General features: G+C 45.8%; 1 protein-coding gene across 4 annotated transcripts in view; it reads left to right on the top strand.

Moving 5' to 3' along the window:
- LOC134909523 (excitatory amino acid transporter 1-like) overlaps positions 1 to 26,621 on the top strand; it is a 144,288-nt gene that overhangs the window by 105,895 nt on the left and 11,772 nt on the right. For all 4 annotated transcript variants that reach the window (XM_063916495.1, XM_063916504.1, XM_063916522.1 and 1 more), the window contains one exon: positions 15,496 to 15,881. In XM_063916495.1, the coding sequence (XP_063772565.1) occupies positions 15,496 to 15,881 (386 nt within the window). The remainder of the gene's footprint in view (positions 1 to 15,495; positions 15,882 to 26,621) is intronic.

The raw sequence follows: 26,621 nt of genomic DNA, 5'->3' as shown, positions 1-26,621 counted from the left end.
GCTTATGTGGATAAGATAAGGACATACTTTGCATTTATGCCTAGAGGAAAAATGAGGCATACTACAAAGCCACATATACGTGGTCGCCGGGATCCCGACAGCCGGCAAACTGAAGACCACCCCACTATCCCACTGATACTGTTACTGTTATCAGAGGTCTATTCCCATTATGGGATATTTGCATTCGTTAGCACTGTAAATTCCCATTTGTTTTTTCTTTTAAAGGGGAAGACAACAGGTGTTTGGTTGTTTTTTTTAAGTATTAACACTGTACAGACGCAGTCTTTTTATATGGTTCTTCCTTAAAGACTTCTATGTTGTGTGAACTGTGACTGGAAGCATTAACATGCACTTCTACCACTGTCAAACCTCATACTACCACTGTTAAATTAGGTCAGCTGGTACTGACATGGTTACTGAGGTAAATCACATTAATTTCCAATAGTCGCTTTTATAGTTGCTGGCTTAAACCCAGACTTCACAACATATGTTGTCTGCCTTTGCTGTAGTGGGATATTAGGCAGTTGCTTTTCTCCTTATAGCCTCACTTTTCCCTTTTCTGTCTTACATTAATTGTTTACCTCTCTTATTGTCATTCAAAAAATAAAATAAAATATGGTGAAGGGGCTCTGTATAAGGGAAGAAGCTAGTACAGTTAAATTGTCTTTTAAAATAGTCTTATGTTTTATTATGAAAAAAGTGGACGTATATTCAAAAGAAAACTGTCTGGAAAAATAGCGTATAGATGCTAAATACATGCGGGAGAGGTCTGTGTGGCCACATGTGCCTGCAATCACTTTATGAATATGCGCAGTGCAAAGTCTCACAAGATATGCTGCACAAACTGTGTAGTATTTACTGTGCAAGGACTACTCTATGCTTATAGTGTTAAGCTCTGTAAGGGGCCTATTTATCACCATCCGCATCCAGGATGCGGATGACAGGTGATAAAATCGCCCCAACTCGCACTGCGATAATTGATTACATCGCAGGGATGTATCAATTATTGCATGCAGGAACAGAGCTTGCGGTCAAGCTCTGTCCCTGCGATGCCTCTTCGCAGCATCATCGGGGTATTTTTCGTACAGAATACACCCGTCGCGACTACCCCCGCGCCCGTGGACCCCGCCCCTGAAGATCAATATACTTACCTGTCCAGGGAGCCGGTCGGCGCTGCTTCAGGAGGCTGCCGGGCGATGGGTCCTTCTCCTGCGCTGTGACCCCCGGTGCTGTAAAGTGCGCTGCCATTTTGCAGTGTCACTTTACTGCACCGGGGTCACAGCGCAGCATATGGGTGACCCGGCGAGGTGAGTATGTTTTTTGGGGGTTTTTTACCTTTTTTTTTTACACTGTGATCAGCTTGTGTGTCTATCGGACACACATAGCAGATCTCTCTGCCGGGTCCCCACTCAGCTGGGCAAAAGGGTGCTTATCGCAGTGCTGCCCTGTGAACTTGCCAGCCTGAGCTGGCTTTTTTTCACACTTTTTTTTTTTTTTTTTTTTTTTTAAGTAAATTTGGCCACATCACATTTCCCATTATAAGTATGGGGAATGCGATGTGGGTTACTAAAACAAAAAGTGAAAAAAGGGTTTGGAGCAGTTTTTCATGAAAACTGCTCCAAATGCCCTTTAATACATTCAGGTGATACTAAAATAATGTGAAAAGGGTGTGAAAAGTAATGTTAATAAATAGACCCCTTAAGGGGGGTACTCACGGAGCGATCGCTGCTTAAAATCTAAGCAATCTGACAAGATTGCTTAGATTTTAAGCATGATCGCTCCGTGTGTATGCCCCACAGCGATAGGGCTGCGCATCGCTATCGCTGGTGCTATATTGGGCAATACAGGCCAATCTAGCAGGTCAATCTAGCAGGTCGCTCATGTCACCCGCTGGGTGAAATGAGCACTCCCCTTCCCCCCCCCTCCCCCCCCCCCCCCCGTCTCCCGCCGCACGCTCAGCACACATCACGCTGTGCTGAGTGGGGGGAGAGATGTGTGCTGAGCGGATCGCTCAGCACACATCTCTCCTGCATCGGCCAGTGAGTACTGGCCTTTAGTGTTCTATACATAACCCATTGTATTGTTTCTTCCCATGTCAGTATAACTCATTCATTAATAAAACTTACAAAGTAAAATCATGCCTGTCATATTACAAAGACTTGTTAACAAAAGTCTCTGTTTAAGAATCCTCAAACAGAATGTGTTCATTAGGATATATATATATATATATATATATATATATATATGTATATATATATATATATATATATATATGTGTATATGTATATATATATATATATATATATATATATATATAGTCAAAACAATCCAACAATGTAGGGCTGTAACAAGTTTTTTTATTAACCAATTGCCCAGTTATTCAATTATCCAATTATTTTTATAGCGCACACATATTCCGCAGCGCTTTGCAGAGAATATTTGGCCATTCACATCGGTCCCTGCCCCAGTGGAGCTTACAATCTATATTCCCTACCACACACAGACACATTCACCTACCAGTATATATTAGATTGTGGGAGGAAACCGGAGTACCCGGAGGAAAACCCACTCAAGCACTGGGAGAATATACAAACTCCACACAGTTAAGGCCATGGTTGGAATTGAACCCATGACCTCAGTGCTGTGAGGCAGTAATGCTAACCATTACACCATCCGTACTGCCCAAAATGATTGTGATAGGCGAAGGCGTATCTTTTGCACCTAGTGTAAAGCAGGTGCACACTGATAAGACTGGTAGTAAGCTAGGTGCATATGCTGCTGTTGCATAGGGGTAAACATCTTGAGATTCCTGAATGAGATGTGTGAAACATACTGTATGCCATACATGTTTTAATTGTGTAATATACATGTATTTTACTTCCAATTCTGCTCCAGCCCCAGAATCTCTACACATAAATCCACAGTCAAATGTGGTACTTCAAGTACAAAGATGGGTCATGCTGTGATTCTGTGGAAGTTTCATGTTCTGTAAAAAAACAAGAGGTTTTTGGAACAGGAATTTAGGTGCTTTGCTTCGGAGGTATGAGCTACAGTTCTAAGATCTGCCACCTTATGTAGCTGTTTAGTTTTTTGTTCAACATACATCATAAATCCCAACTGTCCCGATTTTCACGGGACAGTCCCGTTTTATTGGGATTGTCCCACCCGTGGGCCGCAGTGTCCAGTGGTGGTGGGGTGCAGTTGGGAGGCTCCTGTCATTGCTGCCCTGCTTAGCAGAGCAGCTGAGAATAGACGCTGTGCGCATGCGCACAGCGTCTATTCAGTGGACACAGGAGGAGAGGGGGCATGCCAGCAGCTCACAGTGCACTGGGCATGCCTCCTCAGTGACGAAAACAGGGGCGTGGATCCAGAGCCGGATTAAGGGGGGGGGGGGGCTCTGTGGATAAGTACCCCGGGCCCCCTGCCGCACGCCACAGATCGATCTCTATTACCGATCCGCGGCGTGGTGCTGTGCTGCCCACTGACACTCAGCCGTTACTCAGCTGCCGGCGATACACTGCACCAACCCCTACCTAGCAACCAATAAGAACACATCCCGGCACCCGCACGTGACATGAAGACGTCACGCCGTGCACACTCTCCTTCTGCACAGCACCGTACGCTGCCGCTCTCTCTTCTTGTACTCGCCGTGCGCTGCTATTCTCTCCTGGTACACACTCACTCCTCCTGTATTGCGCAGTGGCAGTGCGCTGAAACTCTCTCCTGTACCTGCGCTCTCCTCCTGTACCCTCTCCTCCTTTACCGGTGTCCTGTACCCGTGTCCTGTACCCGTGTCCTGTACCCTCTCCTCCTGTACCCGCGTCCTGTACCCTCTCCTCCTGTAACTGCCTCCTGTACCCGTGTCCTGTACCCTCTCCTCCTGTAACTGCATCCTGTACCCTCTCCTCCTGTAACTGCCTCCTGTACCCGCGTCCTGTACCCTCTCCTCCTGTACCCGCATCCTGTACCCTCTCCTCCTGTAACTCCCTCCTGTACCCGCGTCCTGTACCCTTTCCTCCTGTAACTGCATCCTGTACCCTCTCCTCCTGTAACCGCATCCTGTACCCTCTCCTCCTGTAACCGCCTCCTGTACCCTCGCCTCCTGTACCTGCGTCCTGTACCCTCTCCTCCTGTGCCCTTTCCTCCTGTGCCCGTGTCCTGTACCCTCTCCTCCTGTAACTGCCTCCTGTACCTGCGTCCTGTACCCTCTCCTCCTGTAACTGCATCCTGTACCCTCTCCTCCTGTAACTGCCTCCTGTACCCGCGTCCTGTACCCTCTCCTCCTGTAACTGCCTCCTGTACCTGCGTCCTGTACCCTCTCCTCCTGTAACTGCCTCCTGTACCCGCATCCTGTACCCTCTCCTCCTGTAACTCCCTCCTGTACCCGCGCCATGTACCCTTTCCTCCTGTAACTGCATCCTGTACCCTCTCCTCCTGTAACCGCCTCCTGTACCCTCGCCTCCTGTACCTGCGTCCTGTACCCTCTCCTCCTGTGCCCTCTCCTCCTGTGCCCGTGTCCTGTACCCTCTCCTCCTGTACCCTCTCCTCCTGTGCCCGTGTCCTGTACCCTCTCCTCCTGTACCCGCGTCCTGTACCCTTTCCTCCTGTACCCGCGTCCTGTACCTCCTCGTCCTGTACCCTCTCCTCCTGTAAACGCCTCCTGTACCCGCACCCTGTACCCTTTCCTGCTGTAACTGCCTCCTGTACCCTCTCCTCCTGTACCTTGTCCTCCTGTACCCGCCGTGCTCTGTGTCCTCCTGTACCCACCGTTTATGAGGAACGTTAAGAGGCACAAGCACTCCTTCCGATCTTCGGACGCCAGTCAGTGGAGCAAAGCTGTAAAGTATTATATGTGATACCAGGGGGTAGGATGGGCTCTTGAGTTAGGGAATCCTACTTTGTTTGCACACAGCGCAGATGTGCAGGATCACTGGCAACACCAGCCTGGCCACTCCATCGCCAATGTCGCCACCGCTGCCACCATCACACTGTGGGGTTCGGCCTGCCTCCCCTGCTTTCACCGCCCTGCGCCCAGCTGCATTGCCCAGCTACCTTACACCTATGTAGCAGGGCAGTGCTGCAGCTCCTCCCCGCTCCCTTCCCATGTGATGGGAGAGGTGACGTCTCTCCTAGCCTGCCCCCATCCCACCCACAATGCCCTCACTGCAAAGAGTGCAGCGTAGGGCAGGAAGAAGAGAGGCATGCCGGGTCGTTGCAGGTGAGTCAGTCTCTCTCTCTCTCTTCCCCCCGCCTGCCATAATGTGTAAAAGGGGGACTGTCTGCCATAATGTGTAAAAAAGGGGGACTCTGTTGCTGTAATGTGTAAAAAGAAGACTGCGTAATGTGTAAAAAGGGGGACTCTGCTGCTGCTATGTGTAAAGGGGGTACTCTGCCTGCCTAATGTGTAAAAAAGGGGTACTCTGCCTGCCTAATGTGTAAAAAAGGGGTCTCTGCCTGTCATAATGTGTAAAAAGGGGACTCTGCTGCTGTAATGTGTAAAAGGGAGCTCTACCTGCCTAATGTGTAAAAGGGGGACTCTACCTGCGTACTGTATAAAAGGGGGCTCTGCCTGTCTTATTGTGTAAAAGATGACTGTGCCTGCCATAATGAGTAAAAGGGAGCTCTGTGGCTACGCCCCTTTCCCATGAAGCCACGTCCTTATATTTTTGGCACATGCTCCTACGGCACACACTGGCCCTGTTTTGTATATGGGGGGGCTCCGATGCTGTTTCGTAAACACAGCACTAAAATGTCTAGTTACGGCACAGATATATGTATACAGGGTATATGTATATGATTTTAATTTTATACCTTAGGGCCCCCCAGTCTTTAGTATCCCGGGCCCCCCAAAGCCTTAATCCAGCTCTGCGTGGATTGTGATTGCGGGCCCGCCCGTGAAGCCATGCCCCCTTTTCCACAGGTGTTTTTTTTGTAGGTTTTCATCAGTGTAGGCAGTGAGGATACTACTGTCTGATATGGGAATTACAATAGGTGCTAATAGTATAACACTGAAACGCTTTACTTCATGGGGGTAATTCAGATCTGATTGCAGCAGCAAATTTGTTAGCTAATTGGCAAAATCATGTGCACTGTCTGCAGGGGGGGGACATAACGTGCAGAGAGAGTTAGATTTGGGTGGGTTATATTGTTTCTGTGCAGGGTAAATACTGGCTGCTTTATTCTTACACTGCTATCTAGATTTCAGTTTGAACACACCCCACCCAAATCTAACTCTTTCTGCACATGATATATCTCCCCCCCCCCCCCCCCCCTGCAGTGCACATGATTTTGCCCATTAGCTAACAAATTTGCAGCTGCGATCAGGTCTGAATTAGGCCCCATGTCCAGTGTCCTAGATTAGCTACACACTTCTCTCTGCTGTAATGCTTTATTCGTAGTTAACAAGAAGTTCAATTTAAAACATCACTAACATGCTTAAGGGTATTAGTCGTTGTGGCCCTTGGGGGGGCAGATTTTGGTACCATGTTCAACAGATTAAAGGTTTTGTCTTTGTTCCATGCTTTAGGAAGCTGATCACCTCCCAAAATGCCACATGCTGTCCTCTATAGCAGTGGTTCTCAACCGCAGTCCCCAAGTACCCCCAACAGCAAGGGCGTAGCTACCACAGGTGCAGGCAGTGAAGCTGCTATGGGACCCAGAGCTGAGAGGGGCCCACCTTCCCTGTCAAAGTTACATGTGTTATATACATTTTCGTGATTGGGTGGTACATAGGGGTCCTTTCAATCTTCTTCCTTGGGGCCTGCAATATATCTAGGTATGCCCCTGCACTTGCTCATTGTAGTGTGGTATAATATGAACTGGAGGGCATTTTTGTAATTTTATAATATATGAACCGGGGCACTGTACGGGGAGCACTATATATCATAATGTGAGTTGGGGGTACTGTGTGGCATAATGTGTACTGGCAGCTCTGAAATATGACATAGGGTGAACTTGAGCACTACTACGATTCATAAAAGAAACTAGGGCACTACTATGGGGCATAACATTAAATAAGGCTCTACCATGGTTCAGAAAATTAACTAGGGCACTATTATAGGGCATAAAATTAACAACTGCTGCAGAGAAGTGTCTCTCTAGAAGCACTGGGAGGGGCCACTTCAAAATGTTGCTATGGGGCCCACAAAGTTCTGGCTACGCCCCTGCCCAACAGTTTATGTTTTCCTGTCTCCTCACAGGATTGCAAATAAAATAATTTGCTCCACCTGTGAGTCTTTTAAAATGTGTCAGTGAGTAATGAATACACCTGTGCACCAGCTAGGTGACCTGGAAAACATGAACTGTTTGGGGGTACTTGAGGACCGAGGTTGAGAACCACTGCTCTATAGCACCGAAAACTCTTGCTTTAAACCACTCCTAGATGAATGCAAGTGGCATATAATGCTACTAGTAGCACACGTGCAGTGTACACTACCCTTTAAAATAGAAAAAAGAGCGTTTTTTTTTATCCATGTGATCTTTATAGGCCAGCCTTGAACTTTTTCTTCTGATTTTTTTCAAACTTCTGTTTTGTTTTAGCATGATACTATTGCTAAAGATCTGCTTTCTCTTAAGGCCAGTACTGACGGGAGAGATGTGTTCTGAGCGATCTTAACACAGACCGCTCAGCACAGTGCAATGTGTGCTGAGCGAGGGGACAGGGGGCCGCTCACTTCACACAGCGCTGAAGTGAGCGACCCGCTAGATCTAGCGACAGCGATGCGCGGGGCCACGCATCGCTATATCTCTGGGGGGCATACACACGACAGATCCGTGCTTAAAATCAAAGCAATCAAGTCAGATTGCGTAGATTTTAAACACGGATCTCTCTGTGTGTACCCCCTTTTAGACATATTTGAAAGGTCCTGTTATTTAATTTTCACCATCCAAGTATTTTGTTAATGCACCCTGCTGCCGGTCTATTCAGGACACAGTACCACAAACCATATGGTGCTGCAAGGACATGCATATCCCCCAGCCTTATCTCAGATGTGTATACTCTTTCCTTAGAGGGCACAAACCAGAGGAAGGTTATAAGCAGCAGAAACCAGTCTATGTGTTCTATGATTTCTGCCATCTCTACAGTTTCCCTGCACTTGGCTCTTCGTTAGTTGCTCTTTATGCTTGTTTGCAAGAATCTCTATATTATAAATGTATAAACTCTAGATGACAGTAATTGTGTTCAGGTACTTTAGAAGATCTGTTCTGTTTGAGGTAAAAGGTCTTTTATGTCTGAGATACAAATTTTTTAAACTTTATTTACAATACAATACAACTAATATGCCTGATTCTAATTGGCACATGTATTTAGATGGGATGCGGTCAACAACCCGCTGGACGGGATCCCGGCGGTCGAAATACCGACGCCGGAATCCCGACGCCGGAATCCCGACCGCCACAATCCACGACACCCATAGAGGGAGAATATAATAGTGTGCCGAGTGTAGCGAGGCACCGTGCCCGCAGCGTGGCAAGCGAGGCACCGTGCCCGCATCGTGGCGAGCAAAGCGAGCCCGCAAGGGGCTGCGTTCCGCTCGCCACCCCTGTCGGGATTGTGTGGTCGGGATTCCGGCGTCGGTATTTCGACCGCCGGGATCCCGTCCAGCGGGATTACGTACTGATCCCATTTAGATTAGGCAGAACTATATTTCTTCCAGAGCTACATGTCCCTGCTATTTAAAACATTCATGTTTATTTACTACTGTCTAATATACAGTATATACCCATAATATTATATAGTATTTATATGCACCCTATAAATTAAATGTATGCTATTTCTAGAGCAAAAAATATAATGTGGTATTTGACAATGCATTAGTGACATAAGAATGGCATTCCACATAACCCTGTATTGAGATTCCAAGCTCCTGTGATAGCTTCCATTTAATTGGCACATTTTCTGCACATTATATAGAATCCTGTTGGGTGATGCGTGTGTGTGTGTGTGTATATATATATATATATATATATATATATATATATATATATATATATATATATATTTTATGTTGCTGCTCCAGAGAGGAGTCTATATGGGAGCTCTCATCTCTGGTATTACTTAAAGCTGGTCATACACTGTATGAAAATCGTGCACACCAGACAAATAAATAACTGGTTTATCATATTATTATAGTGTGTGGTACTGAACGGTGATTGTTCAGAGCATGAAAATGGCTGTAAAACAAATCTGGTCATTCGGTTTGGCTTCCAAACCTGTCTGAGCTTCCACTCAGCCAACTTCATGCTGTGAATGGCTATCCCTTAATGCAGTGGTTTCCAAACTTTTTTGAATCACGGCGCCCTAGAATATCAGAATTTTTTCAGGCACCCATATGCCAAAAATTTCTTATTGAGAAATTTAGAAAGAAATATTACATTAAGTAGATCGCGTTTGTATGTCATCCTTAGGGTCAGTTGTGTGGTGAGGGACAAGATTTGCTTCTGTTTGGCCACATATTTTATGACTGGCAGCCACCAGCACTGGTTTTGCCTATTATATTGACCATGAATAATCTGAATTGGTCCTGGACCACCAATCCAAGGCACCCCTGCAAGTACCCTGAGGCACCCCAGGGTGCCTAGGCACACAGTTTGGGAACCTCTGCCTTAATGCATCAAGTAGTGTATGAGGTGCTCCAACTATTGGGCGGTCTTGTTCCTCTCCTGTCAGCTGGTTTGATGCAGTGTATGGCCATCTTAAGAAATGCTTTGTTTAATTCCAGAGGAAAAAAGTGAAAAGAAGCATTCTTTATTATTAAAACATTATTTCTCTATCGTCCTAGTGGATGCTGGGGTTCCTGAAAGGACCATGGGGAATAGCGGCTCCGCAGGAGACAGGGCACAAAAAGTAAAGCTTTAGGATCAGGTGGTGTGCACTGGCTCCTCCCCCTATGACCCTCCTCCAAGCCTCAGTTAGATTTTTGTGCCCGGCCGAGAAGGGTGCAATCTAGGTGGCTCTCCTGAGCTGCTTAGAATAAAAGTTTAGTTAGGTTTTTTTATTTTCAGTGAGTCCTGCTGGCAACAGGCTCACTGCATCGTGGGACTAAGGGGAGAAGAAACGGACTCACCTGAGTGCAGAGTGGATCGGGTTTCTTAGGCTACTGGACACTAGCTCCAGAGGGACGATCACAGGTTCAGCCTGGATGGGTCACCGGAGCCGCGCCGCCGTCCCCCTTACAGAGCCAGAAGAGACGAAGAGGTCCGGTGAAATCGGCGGCAGAAGACATCCGGTCTTCAGACTAAGGTAGCGCACAGCACCGCAGCTGTGCGCCATTGCTCTCAGCACACTTCACACTCCGGTCACTGAGGGTGCAGGGCGCTGGGGGGGGAGCGCCCTGAGACGCAATATAACGGAATACCTTAGGTGGCAAAACAGAATACATCACATATAGCTCCTGGGCTATATGGATGTATTTTAATCCCCTGCCATTTTACACAGAAAAGCGGGATATAAGGACGTCATGAAGGGGCGGAGCCTATCTCCTCAGCACACAAGCGCCATTTTCCCTCACAGCTCCGCTGGAAGGACGGCTCCCTGACTCTCCCCTGCAGTCCTGCTTCAGAATCAGGGTAAAAAAGAGAAGGGGGGGCATTTTTGGCAGCAAATAACGATAATAACAGCAGCTATAAGGGAATAACACTTATATAAGGTTATCCCTGTATATATATATATATAGCGCTGGGTGTGTGCTGGCAGACTCTCCCTCTGTCTCTCCAAAGGGCTAAGTGGGGTCCTGTCCTCTATCAGAGCATTCCCGGTGTGTGTGCTGTGTGTCGGTACGCGTGTGTCGACATGTATGAGGAGGAAAATTATGTGGAGGCGGAGCAGTTGCCTGTGTTGGTGATGTCACCCCCTAGGGAGTCGACACCTGACTGGATGATTGTATTTAAACAATTAAGTGATAATGTCAGCAATTTGCAGAAAACTGTTGACGACATGAGACAGCCGGCAAATCAATTAGTGCCTGTCCAGGCGTCTCAGACACCGTCAGGGGCGCTAAAACGCCCGTTACCTCAGTGGGTCGACACAGACCCTGACACAGATACTGAGTCTAGTGTCGACGGTGACGAGACAAACGTAATGTCCAGTAGGGCCACACGTTACATGATCACGGCAATGAAAGAGGCATTGAACCTTTCTGACACTACAAGTACCACAAAGAAGGGTATTATGTGGGGAGAGAAAAAACTACCAATATTTTTTCCTGAGTCAGAGGAAATAAATGAGGTGTGTGAAAAAGCGTGGGTTTCCCCCGATAAAAAAAAACAGCTAATTTCTAAAAAATTATTAGCATTATATCCTTTCCCGCCAGAGGTTAGGGCGCGTTGGGAAACACCCCCTAGGGTAGATAAGGCGCTCACACGTTTATCAAAACAAGTAGCGTTACCGTCTCCTGATACGGCTACCCTCAAAGAACCAGCTGATAGAAGGCTGGAAAATATCCTAAAAAGTATATACACACATACTGGTGTTATACTGCGACCAGCAATCGCCTCAGCCTGGATGTGCAGTGCTGGAGTCGCATGGTCGGATTCCTTGACCGAGAATATTGATACCCTGGATAGGGACAATATTTTGTTAACTATAGAACATTTAAAGGATGCACTACTATATATGCGTGATGCACAGAGGGATATTTGCACCCTGGCATCAAGAATAAGTGCTATGTCCATCTCTGCCAGAAGAGCGTTATGGACGCGACAGTGGTCAGGGGATGCGGATTCCAAACGGCACATGGAAGTATTGCCGTATAAAGGGGAGGAGTTATTTGGGGCTGGTCTATCGGACCTGGTGGCCACGGCAACGGCTGGAAAATCCACCTTTTTACCCCAGGTCACTCCACATCAGCAGAAAAAGACACCGTCTTTTCAAACTCAGTCCTTTCGTTCCCATAAGTACAAGCGAGCAAAAGGCCACTCTTTTCTGCCCCGGGGCAGAGGAAGAGGAAAAAGACTGCACCACGCAGCCGCTTCACAGGAGCAGAAGCCCTCCCCTGCTTCTGCCAAGTCTTCAGCATGACGCTGGGGCTTTACAAGCAGACTCCGATATGGTGGGGGCCCGTCTCAAGAATTTCAACGCGCAGTGGGCTCACTCGCAAGTGGATCCCTGGATTCTACAGGTAGTATCGCAGGGGTACAAACTGGAATTCGAGGCGTTTCCCCCTCGTCGTTTCCTGAAGTCTGCTTTACCAAAGTCTCCCTCCGACAGGGAGGCAGTTTTGGCAGCCATTCACAAGCTGTATTCCCAGCAGGTGATAATCAAGGTACCCCTCCTGCAACAAGGAAAGGGGTATTATTCCACGCTGTTTGTGGTACCGAAGCCGGACGGCTCGGTGAGACCAATTTTAAATCTGAAATCCTTGAACACTTACATAAAAAGGTTCAAATTCAAGATGGAGTCACTCAGAGCAGTGATAGCAAACCTGGAAGAAGGGGACTATATGGTGTCTCTGGACATCAAGGATGCTTATCTCCACGTCCCGATATACCCTTCTCACCAAGGGTACCTCAGGTTTGTAGTACAAAACTGTCATTATCAGTTTCAGACGCTGCCGTTTGGATTGTCCACGGCACCTCGGGTCTTTACCAAGGTAATGGCCGAAATGATGATTCTTCTAAGAAGAAAAGACATTTTAATTATCCCTTACTTGGACGATCTCCTGATAAGGGCAAGATCCAGGGAACAGTTAGAAGTCGGAGTAGCACTATCTCAGGTAGTGTTACGTCAGCACGGGTGGATTCTAAATATTCCAAAATCGCAGCTGATTCCAACGACACGTCTACTGTTCCTAGGAATGATTCTGGACACAGTCCAGAAGAAGGTGTTTCTCCCGGAGGAGAAGGCCAGGGAGTTATCCGAGCTAGTCAGGAACCTCCTAAAACCAGGACAGGTCTCAGTGCATCAGTGCACGAGGGTCCTGGGGAAAATGGTGGCTTCTTACGAAGCGATTCCATTCGGAAGATTCCATGCAAGAACATTTCAGTGGGATCTACTGGACAAATGGTCCGGATCGCATCTGCAGATGCATCAGCGGATAACCCTGTCGCCAAGGACAAGGGTGTCTCTCCTGTGGTGGCTGCAGAGTGCTCATCTACTAGAGGGCCGCAGATTTGGCATTCAGGATTGGATCCTGGTAACCACGGATGCCAGCCTGAGAGGCTGGGGAGCAGTCACACAGGGAAGGAATTTCCAGGGCCTGTGGTCAAGCCTGGAAACGTCTCTTCATATAAACATTCTGGAACTAAGGGCCATTTACAATGCCCTAAGTCAAGCAAAACCTCTGCTTCAGGGTCAGGCGGTGTTGATCCAATCGGACAACATCACGTCAGTCGCCCACGTAAACAGACAGGGCGGCACGAGAAGCAGGAGGGCAATGGCAGAAGCTGCAAGGATTCTTCGCTGGGCGGAAAATCATGTGATAGCACTGTCAGCAGTATTCATTCCGGGAGTGGACAACTGGGAAGCAGACTTCCTCAGCAGACACGACCTTCACCCGGGAGAGTGGGGACTTCACCCAGAAGTCTTCCACCTGATTGTAAACCGTTGGGAAAAACCAAAGGTGGACATGATGGCGTCCCGCCTCAACAAAAAACTGGACAGATATTGCGCCAGGTCAAGGGACCCTCAGGCAATAGCAGTGGACGCTCTGGTAACGCCGTGGGTGTACCAGTCAGTGTATGTGTTCCCTCCTCTGCCTCTCATACCAAAAGTACTGAGAATCATAAGAAGGAGAGGAGTAAGAACTATACTCGTGGTTCCGGATTGGCCAAGACGGACTTGGTACCCGGAACTTCAAGAGATGCTCACGGACGAACCGTGGCCTCTACCTCTAAGAAAGGACCTGCTACTGCAGGAGCCTTGTCTGTTCCAAGACTTACCGCGGCTGCGTTTGACGGCATGGCGGTTGAACGCCGGATCCTGAGGGAAAAAGGCATTCCAGAAGAAGTCATCCCTACTCTGGTCAAAGCCAGGAAGGACGTAACCGCAAAACATTATCACCGCATTTGGCGTAAATATGTTGCGTGGTGTGAGGCCAAGAAGGCCCCTACAGAGGAATTTCAACTGGGTCGTTTCCTTCATTTCCTGCAAACAGGACTGTCTATGGGCCTAAAATTAGGGTCCATTAAGGTTCAAATTTCGGCCCTGTCGATTTTCTTCCAGAAAGAACTGGCTTCAGTACCTGAAGTTCAGACATTTGTAAAAGGGGTCCTGCACATACAGCCTCCTTTTGTGCCTCCAGTGGCACCTTGGGATCTCAATGTGGTGTTGAGTTTTCTAAAGTCACATTGGTTTGAACCACTTTCCACTGTGGACTTAAAATATCTCACATGGAAGGTGTCGATGCTGTTAGCCTTGGCTTCAGCCAGGCGTGTGTCAGAATTGGCGGCTTTATCATATAAAAGCCCTTACTTAATTTTTCATTCTGACAGGGCGGAATTGAGGACTCGTCCTCAATTTCTACCTAAGGTGGTTTCTGCATTTCACATGAACCAACCTATTGTGGTACCTGCGGCTACCAGGGACTTAGAGGACTCTAAGTTGCTTGACGTTGTCAGGGCCTTGAAAATATATGTTTCCAGGACGGCTGGAGTCAGAAAATCTGACTCGCTGTTTATCCTGTATGCACCCAACAAGCTGGGTGCTCCTGCTTCTAAGCAGACGATTGCTCGTTGGATTTGTAGTACAATTCAGCTAGCACATTCTGTGGCAGGATTGCCACAGCCAAAGTCAGTAAAAGCCCATTCCACAAGGAAAGTGGGCTCATCTTGGGCGGCTGCCCGAGGGGTCTCGGCTTTACAACTTTGCCGAGCAGCTACTTGGTCAGGGGCAAACACGTTTGCTAAATTCTACAAATTTGATACCCTGGCTGAGGAGGACCTGGAGTTCTCTCATTCGGTGCTGCAGAGTCATCCGCACTCTCCCGCCCGTTTGGGAGCTTTGGTATAATCCCCATGGTCCTTTCAGGAACCCCAGCATCCACTAGGACGATAGAGAAAATAAGAATTTACTTACCGATAATTCTATTTCTCGGAGTCCGTAGTGGATGCTGGGCGCCCATCCCAAGTGCGGATTATCTGCAATACTTGTACATAGTTACAAAAATCGGGTTATTATTGTTGTGAGCCATCTTTTCAGAGGCTCCGCTGTTATCATACTGTTAACTGGGTTCAGATCACAGGTTGTACAGTGTGATTGGTGTGGCTGGTATGAGTCTTACCCGGGATTCAAAATCCTTCCTTATTGTGTACGCTCGTCCGGGCACAGTATCCTAACTGAGGCTTGGAGGAGGGTCATAGGGGGAGGAGCCAGTGCACACCACCTGATCCTAAAGCTTTACTTTTTGCGCCCTGTCTCCTGCGGAGCCGCTATTCCCCATGGTCCTTTCAGGAACCCCAGCATCCACTACGGACTCCGAGAAATAGAATTATCGGTAAGTAAATTCTTATTTTATTCTGTAATGCAATAAATCTAGTTGATTTTTTTTGTTGTTTCAGTACAAGACACATTACAACACAAGAGTCTATCAATTGCCAGTTCTTCCTGACCAGAACCTCACAGTAACCACAGACCAGAACCTCACAGTAACCACAGAAGCCCAGAACCTCACAGTAACCACAGAACAGCCCACTGAATCATTTAACATAAGTAACATTGTTGAGAATGTGACCCGGGCATTAGGAAATCTGCAGGACATGATGAATGTGGAGGAAGTGGTTCCTGTGGCAGGCTCGGCAAATGGAGTGAACGCATTAGGTCTAGTGGTCTTCTCCATGTGCTTTGGGCTAGTGATCGGGAAGATGAAAGAACAAGGAAGAGCTCTGAGAGAATTCTTTGATTGCCTTAATGAGGCAATCATGAGGCTGGTGGCGATCATTATATGGTAAGGATGAAATCACTTAACTATGATATTAAAAATATAGGAACACAAATATGTAATTTAAGGATACATGTCATGTCATATTGAGAACTAGCCTTGTGCATCTGGTTGATGTAATATATGTATATGCTTAGAAATGACACGTAGTAATGTTCTTTCACCAATATTCCAAATTAGATTAAATGGCTGTGGTTGAATTATCCCAGAGGTGGGTTATATTTAGAGATGAGCGCCGGAAATTTTTCGGGTTTTGTGTTTTGGTTTTGGGTTCGGTTCCGCGGCCGTGTTTTGGGTTCGACCGCGTTTTGGCAAAACCTCACCGAATTTTTTTTGTCGGATTCGGGTGTGTTTTGGATTCGGGTGTTTTTTTCAAAAAACCCTAAAAAACAGCTTAAATCATAGAATTTGGGGGTCATTTTGATCCCAAAGTATTATTAACCTCAAAAACCATAATTTCCACTAATTTTCAGTCTATTCTGAATACCTCACACCTCACAATATTATTTTTAGTCCTAAAATTTGCACCGAGGTCGCTGTGTGAGTAAGATAAGTGACCCTAGTGGCCGACACAAACACCGGGCCCATCTAGGAGTGGCACTGCAGTGTCACGCAGGATGTCCCTTCCAAAAAACCCTCCCCAAACAGCACATGACGCAAAGAAAAAAAGAGGCGCAATGAGGTAGCTGTGTGAGTAAGATAAGCGACCCTAGTGGCCGACACAAACACCGGGCCCATCTAGGAGTGGCACTGCAGTGTCACGCAGGATGTCCCTTCCAAAAAACCCTCCCCAAACAGCACATGACGCAAAGAAAAAAAGAGGCGCAATGAGGTAGCTGACTGTGTGAGTAAGATAAGCGACCCTAGTGGCCGACACAAACACCGGGCCCATCTAGGAGTGGCACTGCAGTGTCACGCAGGATGTCCCTTCCAAAAAACCCTCCCCAAACAGCACATGACGCAAAGAAAAAAAGAGGCGCAATGAGGTAGCTGTGTGAGTAAGATAAGCGACCCTAGTGGCCGACACAAACACCGGGCCCATCTAGGAGTGGCACTGCAGTGTCACGCAGGATGTCCCTTCCAAAAAACCCTCCCCAAACAGCACATGACGCAAAGAAAAAAAGAGGCGCAATGAGGTAGCTGACTGTGTGAGTAAGATAAGCGACCCTAGTGGCCGACACAAACACCGGGCCCATCTAGGAGTGGCACTGCAGTGTCACGCAGGATGTCCCTTCCAAAAAACCCTCCCCAAACAGCACATGACGCAAAGAAAAAAAGAGGCGCAATGAGGTAGCTGACTGTGTGAGTAAGATAAGCGACCCTAGTGGCCGACACAAACACCGGGCCCATCTAGGAGTGGCACTGCAGTGTCACGCAGGATGGCCCTTCCAAAAAACCCTCCCCAAACAGCACATGACGCAAAGAAAAATAAAAGAAAAAAGAGGTGCAAGATGGAATTGTCCTTGGGCCCTCCCACCCACCCTTATGTTGTATAAACAAAACAGGACATGCACACTTTAACCAACCCATCATTTCAGTGTCAGGGTCTGCCACACGACTGTGACTGATATGACGGGTTGGTTTGGACCCCCCCCAAAAAAGAAGCAATTAATCTCTCCTTGCACAAACTGGCTCTACAGAGGCAAGATGTCCACCTCATCATCATCCTCCGATATATCACCGTGTACATCCCCCTCCTCACAGATTATCAATTCGTCCCCACTGGAATCCACCATCTCAGCTCCCTGTGTACTTTGTGGAGGCAATTGCTGCTGGTCAATGTCTCCGCGGAGGAATTGATTATAATTCATTTTAATGAACATCATCTTCTCCACATTTTCTGGATGTAACCTCGTACGCCGATTGCTGACAAGGTGAGCGGCGGCACTAAACACTCTTTCGGAGTACACACTTGTGGGAGGGCAACTTAGGTAGAATAAAGCCAGTTTGTGCAAGGGCCTCCAAATTGCCTCTTTTTCCTGCCAGTATAAGTACGGACTGTGTGACGTGCCTACTTGGATGCGGTCACTCATATAATCCTCCACCATTCTTTCAATGTTGAGAGAATCATATGCAGTGACAGTAGACGACATGTCCGTAATCGTTGTCAGGTCCTTCAGTCCGGACCAGATGTCAGCATAAGCAGTCGCTCCAGACTGCCCTGCATCACCGCCAGCGGGTGGGCTCGGAATTCTGAGCCTTTTCCTCGCACCCCCAGTTGCGGGAGAATGTGAAGGAGGAGATGTTGACAGGTCGCGTTCCGCTTGACTTGACAATTTTCTCACCAGCAGGTCTTTCAACCCCAGCAGACTTGTGTCTGCCGGAAAGAGAGATCCAAGGTAGGCTTTAAATCTAGGATCGAGCATGGTGGCCAAAATGTAGTGCTCTGATTTCAACAGATTGACCACCTGTGAATCCTTGTTAAGCGAATTAAGGGCTCCATCCACAAGTCCCACATGCCTAGCGGAATCGCTCCGTGTTAGCTCCTCCTTCAATGTCTCCAGCTTCTTCTGCAAAAGCCTGATGAGGGGAATGACCTGACTCAGGCTGGCAGTGTCTGAACTGACTTCACGTGTGGCAAGTTCAAAGGGCATCAGAACCTTGCACAACGTTGAAATCATTCTCCACTGCGCTTGAGACAGGTGCATTCCACCTCCTATATCGTGCTCAATTGTATAGGCTTGAATGGCCTTTTGCTGCTCCTCCAACCTCTGAAGCATATAGAGGGTTGAATTCCACCTCGTTACCACTTCTTGCTTCAGATGATGGCAGGGCAGGTTCAGTAGTTTTTGGTGGTGCTCCAGTCTTCTGTACGTGGTGCCTGTACGCCGAAAGTGTCCCGCAATTCTTCTGGCCACCGACAGCATCTCTTGCACGCCCCTGTCGTTTTTTAAAAAATTCTGCACCACCAAATTCAAGGTATGTGCAAAACATGGGACGTGCTGGAATTTGCCCATATTTAATGCACACACAATATTGCTGGCGTTGTCCGATGCCACAAATCCACAGGAGAGTCCAATTGGGGTAAGCCATTCTGCGATGATCTTCCTCAGTTGCCGTAAGAGGTTTTCAGCTGTGTGCGTATTCTGGAAACCGGTGATACAAAGCGTAGCCTGCCTAGGAAAGAGTTGGCGTTTGCGAGATGCTGCTACTGGTGCCGCCGCTGCTGTTCTTGCGGCGGGAGTCCATACATCTACCCAGTGGGCTGTCACAGTCATATAGTCCTGACCCTGCCCTGCTCCACTTGTCCACATGTCCGTGGTTAAGTGGACATTGGGTACAGCTGCATTTTTTAGGACACTGGTGACTCTTTTTCTGAGGTCTGTGTACATTTTCGGTATCGCCTGCCTAGAGAAATGGAACCTAGATGGTATTTGGTACCGGGGACACAGTACCTCCAACAAGTCTCTAGTTGGCTCTGCAGTAATGATGGATACCGGAACCACGTTTCTCACCACCCAGGATGCCAAGGCCTCAGTTATCCGCTTTGCAGTAGGATGACTGCTGTGATATTTCATCTTCCTCGCAAAGGACTGTTGGACAGTCAATTGCTTGGTGGAAGTAGTAAAAGTGGTCTTACGACTTCCCCTCTGGGATGACCATCGACTCCCAGCAGCGCCAGCAGCAGTAGGCGTTACACGCAAGGATGCATCGGAGGAATCCCAGGCAGGAGAGGAATCATCAGAACTGCCAGTGACATGGCCTGCAGGACTATTGGCATTCCTGGGGAAGGAGGAAATTGACACTGAGGGAGTTGGTGGGGTGGTTTGCGTGAGCTTGGTTACAAGAGGAAGGGATTTACTGGTCAGTGGACTGCTTCCGCTGTCGGCCAAAGTTTTTGAACTTGTCACTGACTTATTATGAATGCGCTGCAGGTGACGTATAAGGGAGGATGTTCCGAGGTGGTTAACGTCCTTAGCCCTACTTATTACAGCTTGACAAAGGGAACACACGGCTTGACAAATGTTGTCCGCATTTCTGGTGAAATACTTCCACACCGAAGAGCTGAATTTTTTGGTATTTTCACCAGGCATGTCAACGGCCATATTCCTCCCACGGACAACGGGTGTCTCCCCGGGTGCCTGACTTAAACAAACCATCTCACCATCAGAATCCTCCTGGTCAATTTCCTCCCCAGCGCCAGCAACACCCATATCCTCCTCATCCTGGTGTACTTCAACACTGACATCTTCAATCTGACTATCAGGAACTGGACTGCGTGTGCTCCTTCCAGCACTTGCAGGGGGCGTGCAAATGGTGGAAGGCGCATGCTCTTCACGTCCAGTGTTGGGAAGGTCAGGCATCGCAACCGACACAATTGGACTCTCCTTGTGGATTTGGGATTTCGAAGAACGCACAGTTCTTTGCTGTGCTTTTTCCAGCTTGAGTCTTTTCTTTTTTCTAGCGAGAGGCTGAGTGCTTCCATCCTCATGTGAAGCTGAACCACTAGCCATGAACATAGGCCAGGGCCTCAGCCGTTCCTTGCCACTCCGTGTGGTAAATGGCATATTGGCAAGTTTACGCTTCTCCTCCGACAATTTTATTTTAGGTTTTGGAGTCCTTTTTTTACTGATATTTGGTGTTTTGGATTTGACATGCTCTGTACTATGACATTGGGCATCGGCCTTGGCAGACGACGTTGCTGGCATTTCATCGTCTCGGCCATGACTAGTGGCAGCAGCTTCAGCACGAGGTGGAAGTGGATCTTGATCTTTCCCTAATTTTGGAACCTCAACATTTTTGTTCTCCATATTTTAATAGGCACAACTAAAAGGCACCTCAGGTAAACAATGGAGATGGATGGATACTAGTATACAATTATGGATGGACTGCCGAGTGCCGACACAGAGGTAGCTACAGCCGTGGACTATCGTACTGTACTGTGTCTGCTGCTAATATAGACTGGATGATAATGAGATAGAAAGAAAAACCACGGGTAGGTGGTATACAATTATGGACGGACTGCCGAGTGCCGACACAGAGGTAGCTACAGCCGTGGACTACCGTACTGTACTGTGTCTGCTGCTAATATAGACTGGTTGATAATGAGATGTAGTATGTATAAAGAAGAAAGAAAAAAAAACCACGGGTAGGTGGTATACAATTATGGATGGACTGCCGAGTGCCGACACAGAGGTAGCTACAGCCGTGGACTACCGTACTGTACTGTGTCTGCTGCTAATATAGACTGGATGATAATGAGATGTAGTATGTATAAAGAAGAAAGAAAAAAAAACCACGGGTAGGTGGTATACAATTATGGATGGACTGCCGAGTGCCGACACAGAGGTAGCTACAGCCGTGGACTACCGTACTGTACTGTGTCTGCTGCTAATATAGACTGGATGATAATGAGATGTAGTATGTATAAAGAAGAAAGAAAAAAAAAAAACCACGGGTAGGTGGTATACAATTATGGACGGACTGCCGAGTGCCGACACAGAGGTAGCTACAGCCGTGGACTACCGTACTGTACTGTGTCTGCTGCTAATATAGACTGGTTGATAATGAGATGTAGTATGTATAAAGAAGAAAGAAAAAAAAACCACGGGTAGGTGGTATACAATTATGGATGGACTGCCGAGTGCCGACACAGAGGTAGCTACAGCCGTGGACTACCATACTGTACTGTGTCTGCTGCTAATATAGACTGGATGATAATGAGATGTAGTATGTATAAAGAAGAAAAAAAAAACACGGGTAGGTGGTATACAATTATGGATGGACTGCCGAGTGCCGACACAGAGGTAGCTACAGCCGTGGACTACCGTACTGTACTGTGTCTGCTGCTAATATAGACTGGATGATAATGAGATGTAGTATGTATAAAGAAGAAAGAAAAAAAAAACCACGGGTAGGTGGTATACAATTATGGATGGACTGCCGAGTGCCGACACAGAGGTAGCTACAGCCGTGAACTACCGTACTGTGTCTGCTGCGACTGGATGATAAATAATGATATAAAAAATATATATATATATCACTACTGCAGCCGGACAGGTATATATTATATAATGACGGACCTGCTGGACACTGTCTGTCAGCAGAATGAGTTTTTTATAGAATAAAAAAACACCACACAAGTCACACGACGAGTGTTTAACTTTTTCAGGCAATCACAATATAGTATACTATACTGGTGGTCAGTGTGGTCAGGTCACTGGTCAGTCACACTGGCAGTGGCACTCCTGCAGCAAAAGTGTGCACTGTTTAATTTTAATAATATGTATGTACTCCTGGCTCCTGCTATAACCTATAACTGCTCCCCAGTTTCCCCCACAATTAAGCTGTGTGAGCACAGTCAGATATTATACATAGATGATGCAGCACACTGGGCTGAGCACAGATATGGTATGTGACTGAGTCACTGTGTATCGTTTTTTTCAGGCAGAGAACGGATTATATTAAATAAAACTGCACTGGTGGTCACTGGTCAGTGGTCAGTCACTAGTAAACTCTGCACTCTCTAGTACTCCTAAGCTCCAGTAAATCAAGTGTCTCTGTCTCAATCTCACTCTCTCTCTTCTAATCTAAATGGAGAGGACGCCAGCCACGTCCTCTCCCTATCAATCTCAATGCGCGTGTGAAAATGGCGGCGACGCGCGGCTCCTTATATAGAATCCGAGTCTCGCGATAGAATCCGAGCCTCGCGAGAATCCGACAGCGTCATGATGACGTTCGGGCGCGCTCGGGTTAACCGAGCAAGGCGGGAAGATCCGAGTCGCTCGGATCCGTGTAAAAAAAGCTGAGGTTCGGGCGGGTTCGGATTCCGAGGAACCGAACCCGCTCATCTCTAGTTATATTCAGAGCATTTTAGCTTGTTGATCTGACCCAGTGTGCTGTACTGGAGTGCAGTATTCCTCATACATAAGAACACTGTGGTGCAATCCTGAGATTTTAGAAATAGTAAGTGATGCTGAATTTGTGGACTGTGTATGTTCCAAAGATGTTGGGTATGTACTTGTTGTTTAGTTTAAGTTAGCATGAGGTTATGTTATCAATTTTAATACAGTTTGGGTGAAGGGCCTCTAATGAATACATGGGGTTTCAGTAGTGCTAAGGGATAGTTTTAGTAAGTGACAGGCTTTCAAAGCTATTTTCTGCAGTTTTGTCCAAGGGGTTTAAAATGGCATCAATCTTGATTGCAGTTTTTTTGCATTAAATATTATTGTTGCAAACCCAATAAAAATCCTGATTTAGTAACCTCATATAGACCCATTACTCTTGAATCAGGATTACAAAATTCTTTCAAAAATTCTGGCTACTCGCTTGCAAACAATCCTTCCTTCTCTCCTGACGTCCCACCAATCTGGTTTCACTCATGGTAGGAACATGGTTCGCAATGTTCGCTTGGCGGTAGCGGCTTTATATTCTTCAGCAACTTAGAATCAATCCTCTAATATGTTGTTAAGCTTAGATGCCGAAAAGGCATTCGATAAAGTTTTATGGCCCCATTTATATGCTGTATTGCAAAAGCGAGGGTTTGATTCTTCCTTCATTAATTTAATTAAATATCTGTATAACTCCCCCAGGACAAAATTGTTAATCAATGGTCTTTTAGGTGACCCTATTCAAATGTTCAGGGGAATTCGACAGGGATGCCCTTTATCCCCCTTACTTTTCAATCTTGCATTAGATCCCTTGCTAAGAGTTCTCCAATCTTGGCCCCTTTTCCTAAGTATGTCCTATGGCAGTACAGAAGTTAAGATAGCCGCCTTTGCTGATGATCTTCTTCTTTTTATTTCTAATCCGCATGAATGTTTATTGCCCCTTCTCTCTAAATTAGAAGACTTTGGTAAGATATCAGGTTTTACCATAAATCACTCCAAATCTACTATTATGGCCTTATGCTCTTCCTTTCGTAAAAGTACATTACAGGTTGGTAATCTGAAATGGGCAGATACTTATATCTCTTACTTAGGGATTCACCTTCCTAGAAATATTTATGATTTATATACCATTAATATAAAAAGTACTATTGATACAGTTCTTAAGGAGTTGGATGGTTGGCAACATTTACGGTTATCATATCTGGGAAGAGCTAACCTTATAAAGATGATTACCTTTCCGAAACTGCTGTACCCTATTCAGGTTCTGCCACTTGTGTTTACCAAGATGGATCTTAAACGAATTGATGCGGCTTTCCGACAATTTATTTGGAAAAAAACAAAACCTCGCCTTAGTCTCCGGTTGTTACAAAGAACCAAATCTGAAGGAGGCATTAACTTTCCAAATATGGAAATCTATAATTATGCTGCTGTGTGTAGACATATTAAGGATTGGATTTCACATTCTGAATTATATTCCAATTATTTAGTGGAACAATCCTTTCTTACCAATATAGATTTGGTTTGTTTTTTGCATTTTCATAAATCTGACATCCCAACAGAAATATTAGACAACCCTCTCTAAATGTCAGCATGGTCAGTTTGGCATACGATCCGCAATAAGTGGAGACTTAACGCTTCATACTCTTTGTTTCTTCCTTTACTTGGCAATGTAAACTTCCAACACGGTTTGACCTCTGCCCCCTTCACTTTGTGGGCTCAACAGGGGCTTACTGCAGTTCGTCAGCTTACTAATGTAACCATACAACGTACTCTTACTTTTTCTCAGGCTCATTCTAAATTTTCTTTTTTACAAATTCATAATTTAGCCTTTTTGCAAGAACAACATTATGTTTCCAAAGTGATTTCTTATCTTTCTCCCATGGACTGGATGAACCAGTTGGATATGGCCTTTCAATCTTTATTTAATGCTAGAGGAGCTATTTCTATGTTCTACAAAATATTACGAACACCGTATTATGAAGGCCACTATGACACTGGCATTACTAGATGGCAGAGACACTTTCCTGATCTTAGTGAAGCAGTCATTCTAAAAGCGCTTTTATATTCCAATCACACCCTTCCATCTATTATGTACCAGGAAATGTTCTTCAAAATTTTTTATAGGGGTTATCTGTCACCCTCTCGTTGTCAATTAATGGGGATGTCTTCCACTTCGACATGTTTAAAATGCACTCGACCTGAGGCCACTCTTTTTCACTGTTTGGGATTGTATTCATATTAAAAAATTCTGGCTTCAAATAAAACAATTCGCCATTTCAGATTTAGTTCATTTTCTACCATTGTCACCTGAATGGGCCATTTTTGGTATACTGACAACCACTTCTAGAATATCTCTGGGTTGTCGCAAGCTATTGTTGATTCTATCAGCTGTGGGGAAAAAAATTATCTTACAGCAATGGATACATCCATCTCCTCCTTCCTTACAAATGTTTAAAGATAAACACTTTCATGTGTTTAAGATGGATTGGATGGAGACTTCACTACATAAAGAACAATGCATTGAGAAATTTTTTGATGTTTGGGAATCCTTTATTGATACTTTAAACATTTCAATAAAGACTCAGATTCACAATTGTTTTCGTACAACTCTATGGTATGAGACTACAGCATTTCTGTCTGATCCCCCCATTCGATTGAGTTGACACCCCCCCCCCCTTTTTTTTATTTTTTATTGGAGTTGTTAGGCTACAGGCGATCCTTTCCCTCTCCTCTTTTCTTTACATTGTACATCTTTTTTTTCCCTTTTCCTACTCTTCTATACCTTCTTCTCCTCCTTTTTTTTTTTTTTTCTCTTTCTCTATTCTCTCTCCTTGGAAGATTGCTTTTTCCTGATTGGTTATATAACCTTTTGATACTTTACGGATTCTATATTTTGGATACAACATTTTGTATTACAGTCATTTTCCACTGTATTGTTTTTCATCTATCATTTCAATTACTGCCTTGTTAGTATTGTAACGAAAATGTTTAAAAGAAAAATTTAAATAAAAACATTTTTGAAAAAAAGAAAAAAAAAATATTATTGTTGCTTTGAATGCCATGGGGAAAACTTCCGAAAATCATCGACTTTGAATCTTTGCCCCTTATGTTTTGAGCCGTAGGGCTATATTTACTATTTACATGGTCGTAATGTTAATATTCAGCATGTCTACATACTGTACTCAGCATGTTCATATTGACCAGGGTTGACACTGATTATATGTCAACATGATTAGAAGGTCAACAAAACAGTTTGTCTCAGTGCAGCGGCTTTACTTACCTGGTATTTGATACATGTTGTGTATGTACAGTATGTATGTACTGTATATAAACAAAGACTGCAAAGGGGGCGCATTACATCTATGTGCGGCCATGCAGCCAAGTACAAACATACTTCAAGGCAATGTATTTTTAGCTTATCTGATTATGTTCACATGGAACGATCTCCAGGTAGCTCGCCTTATGGGTTACAGTTTTTTAGTTCACCTCAAGTGGGAAAATCTACAATAAAATACATACCTGTCTGATGCATTACCCTTAAACAAAAAAATAAAATAACTTTTTCCAAAAATATGCTAACATATAATGGAAGTTTATTGGCTCTCGACTAAAAAAATTACCCCTAGTGTGTGTGTGCGTCTGATGTGAATGACCAAATATTCTCTGTAAAGCGCTGTGGAATATGTGTGTTCTGTGTAAATAACAATAATATGTAATTGACTTGGATAGACAAAAAGTAACCGTTCTTCTTCTCAGTGAAACCCTATCATGAAACAAGCACGGGTCATTGAGGGTCAATTCATTTTGTTCTCATTCCTGCAATAATCTTTCTTTGTAGGTGTCTCTAGAAGGCTAGCTCAGACTACACCAGCCCTATGCACACATCTTTTACATGACTACACATTATTTTGTGACT

Source organism: Pseudophryne corroboree, chromosome 1 (genome assembly GCF_028390025.1).
Source record: "Pseudophryne corroboree isolate aPseCor3 chromosome 1, aPseCor3.hap2, whole genome shotgun sequence".
In the NCBI taxonomy this organism is placed as follows: Eukaryota; Metazoa; Chordata; class Amphibia; order Anura; family Myobatrachidae; genus Pseudophryne; species Pseudophryne corroboree.
The sequence above is the reverse complement of the archived record's forward strand: the minus strand, read 5'-3'. Positions and strand labels throughout refer to the sequence as shown.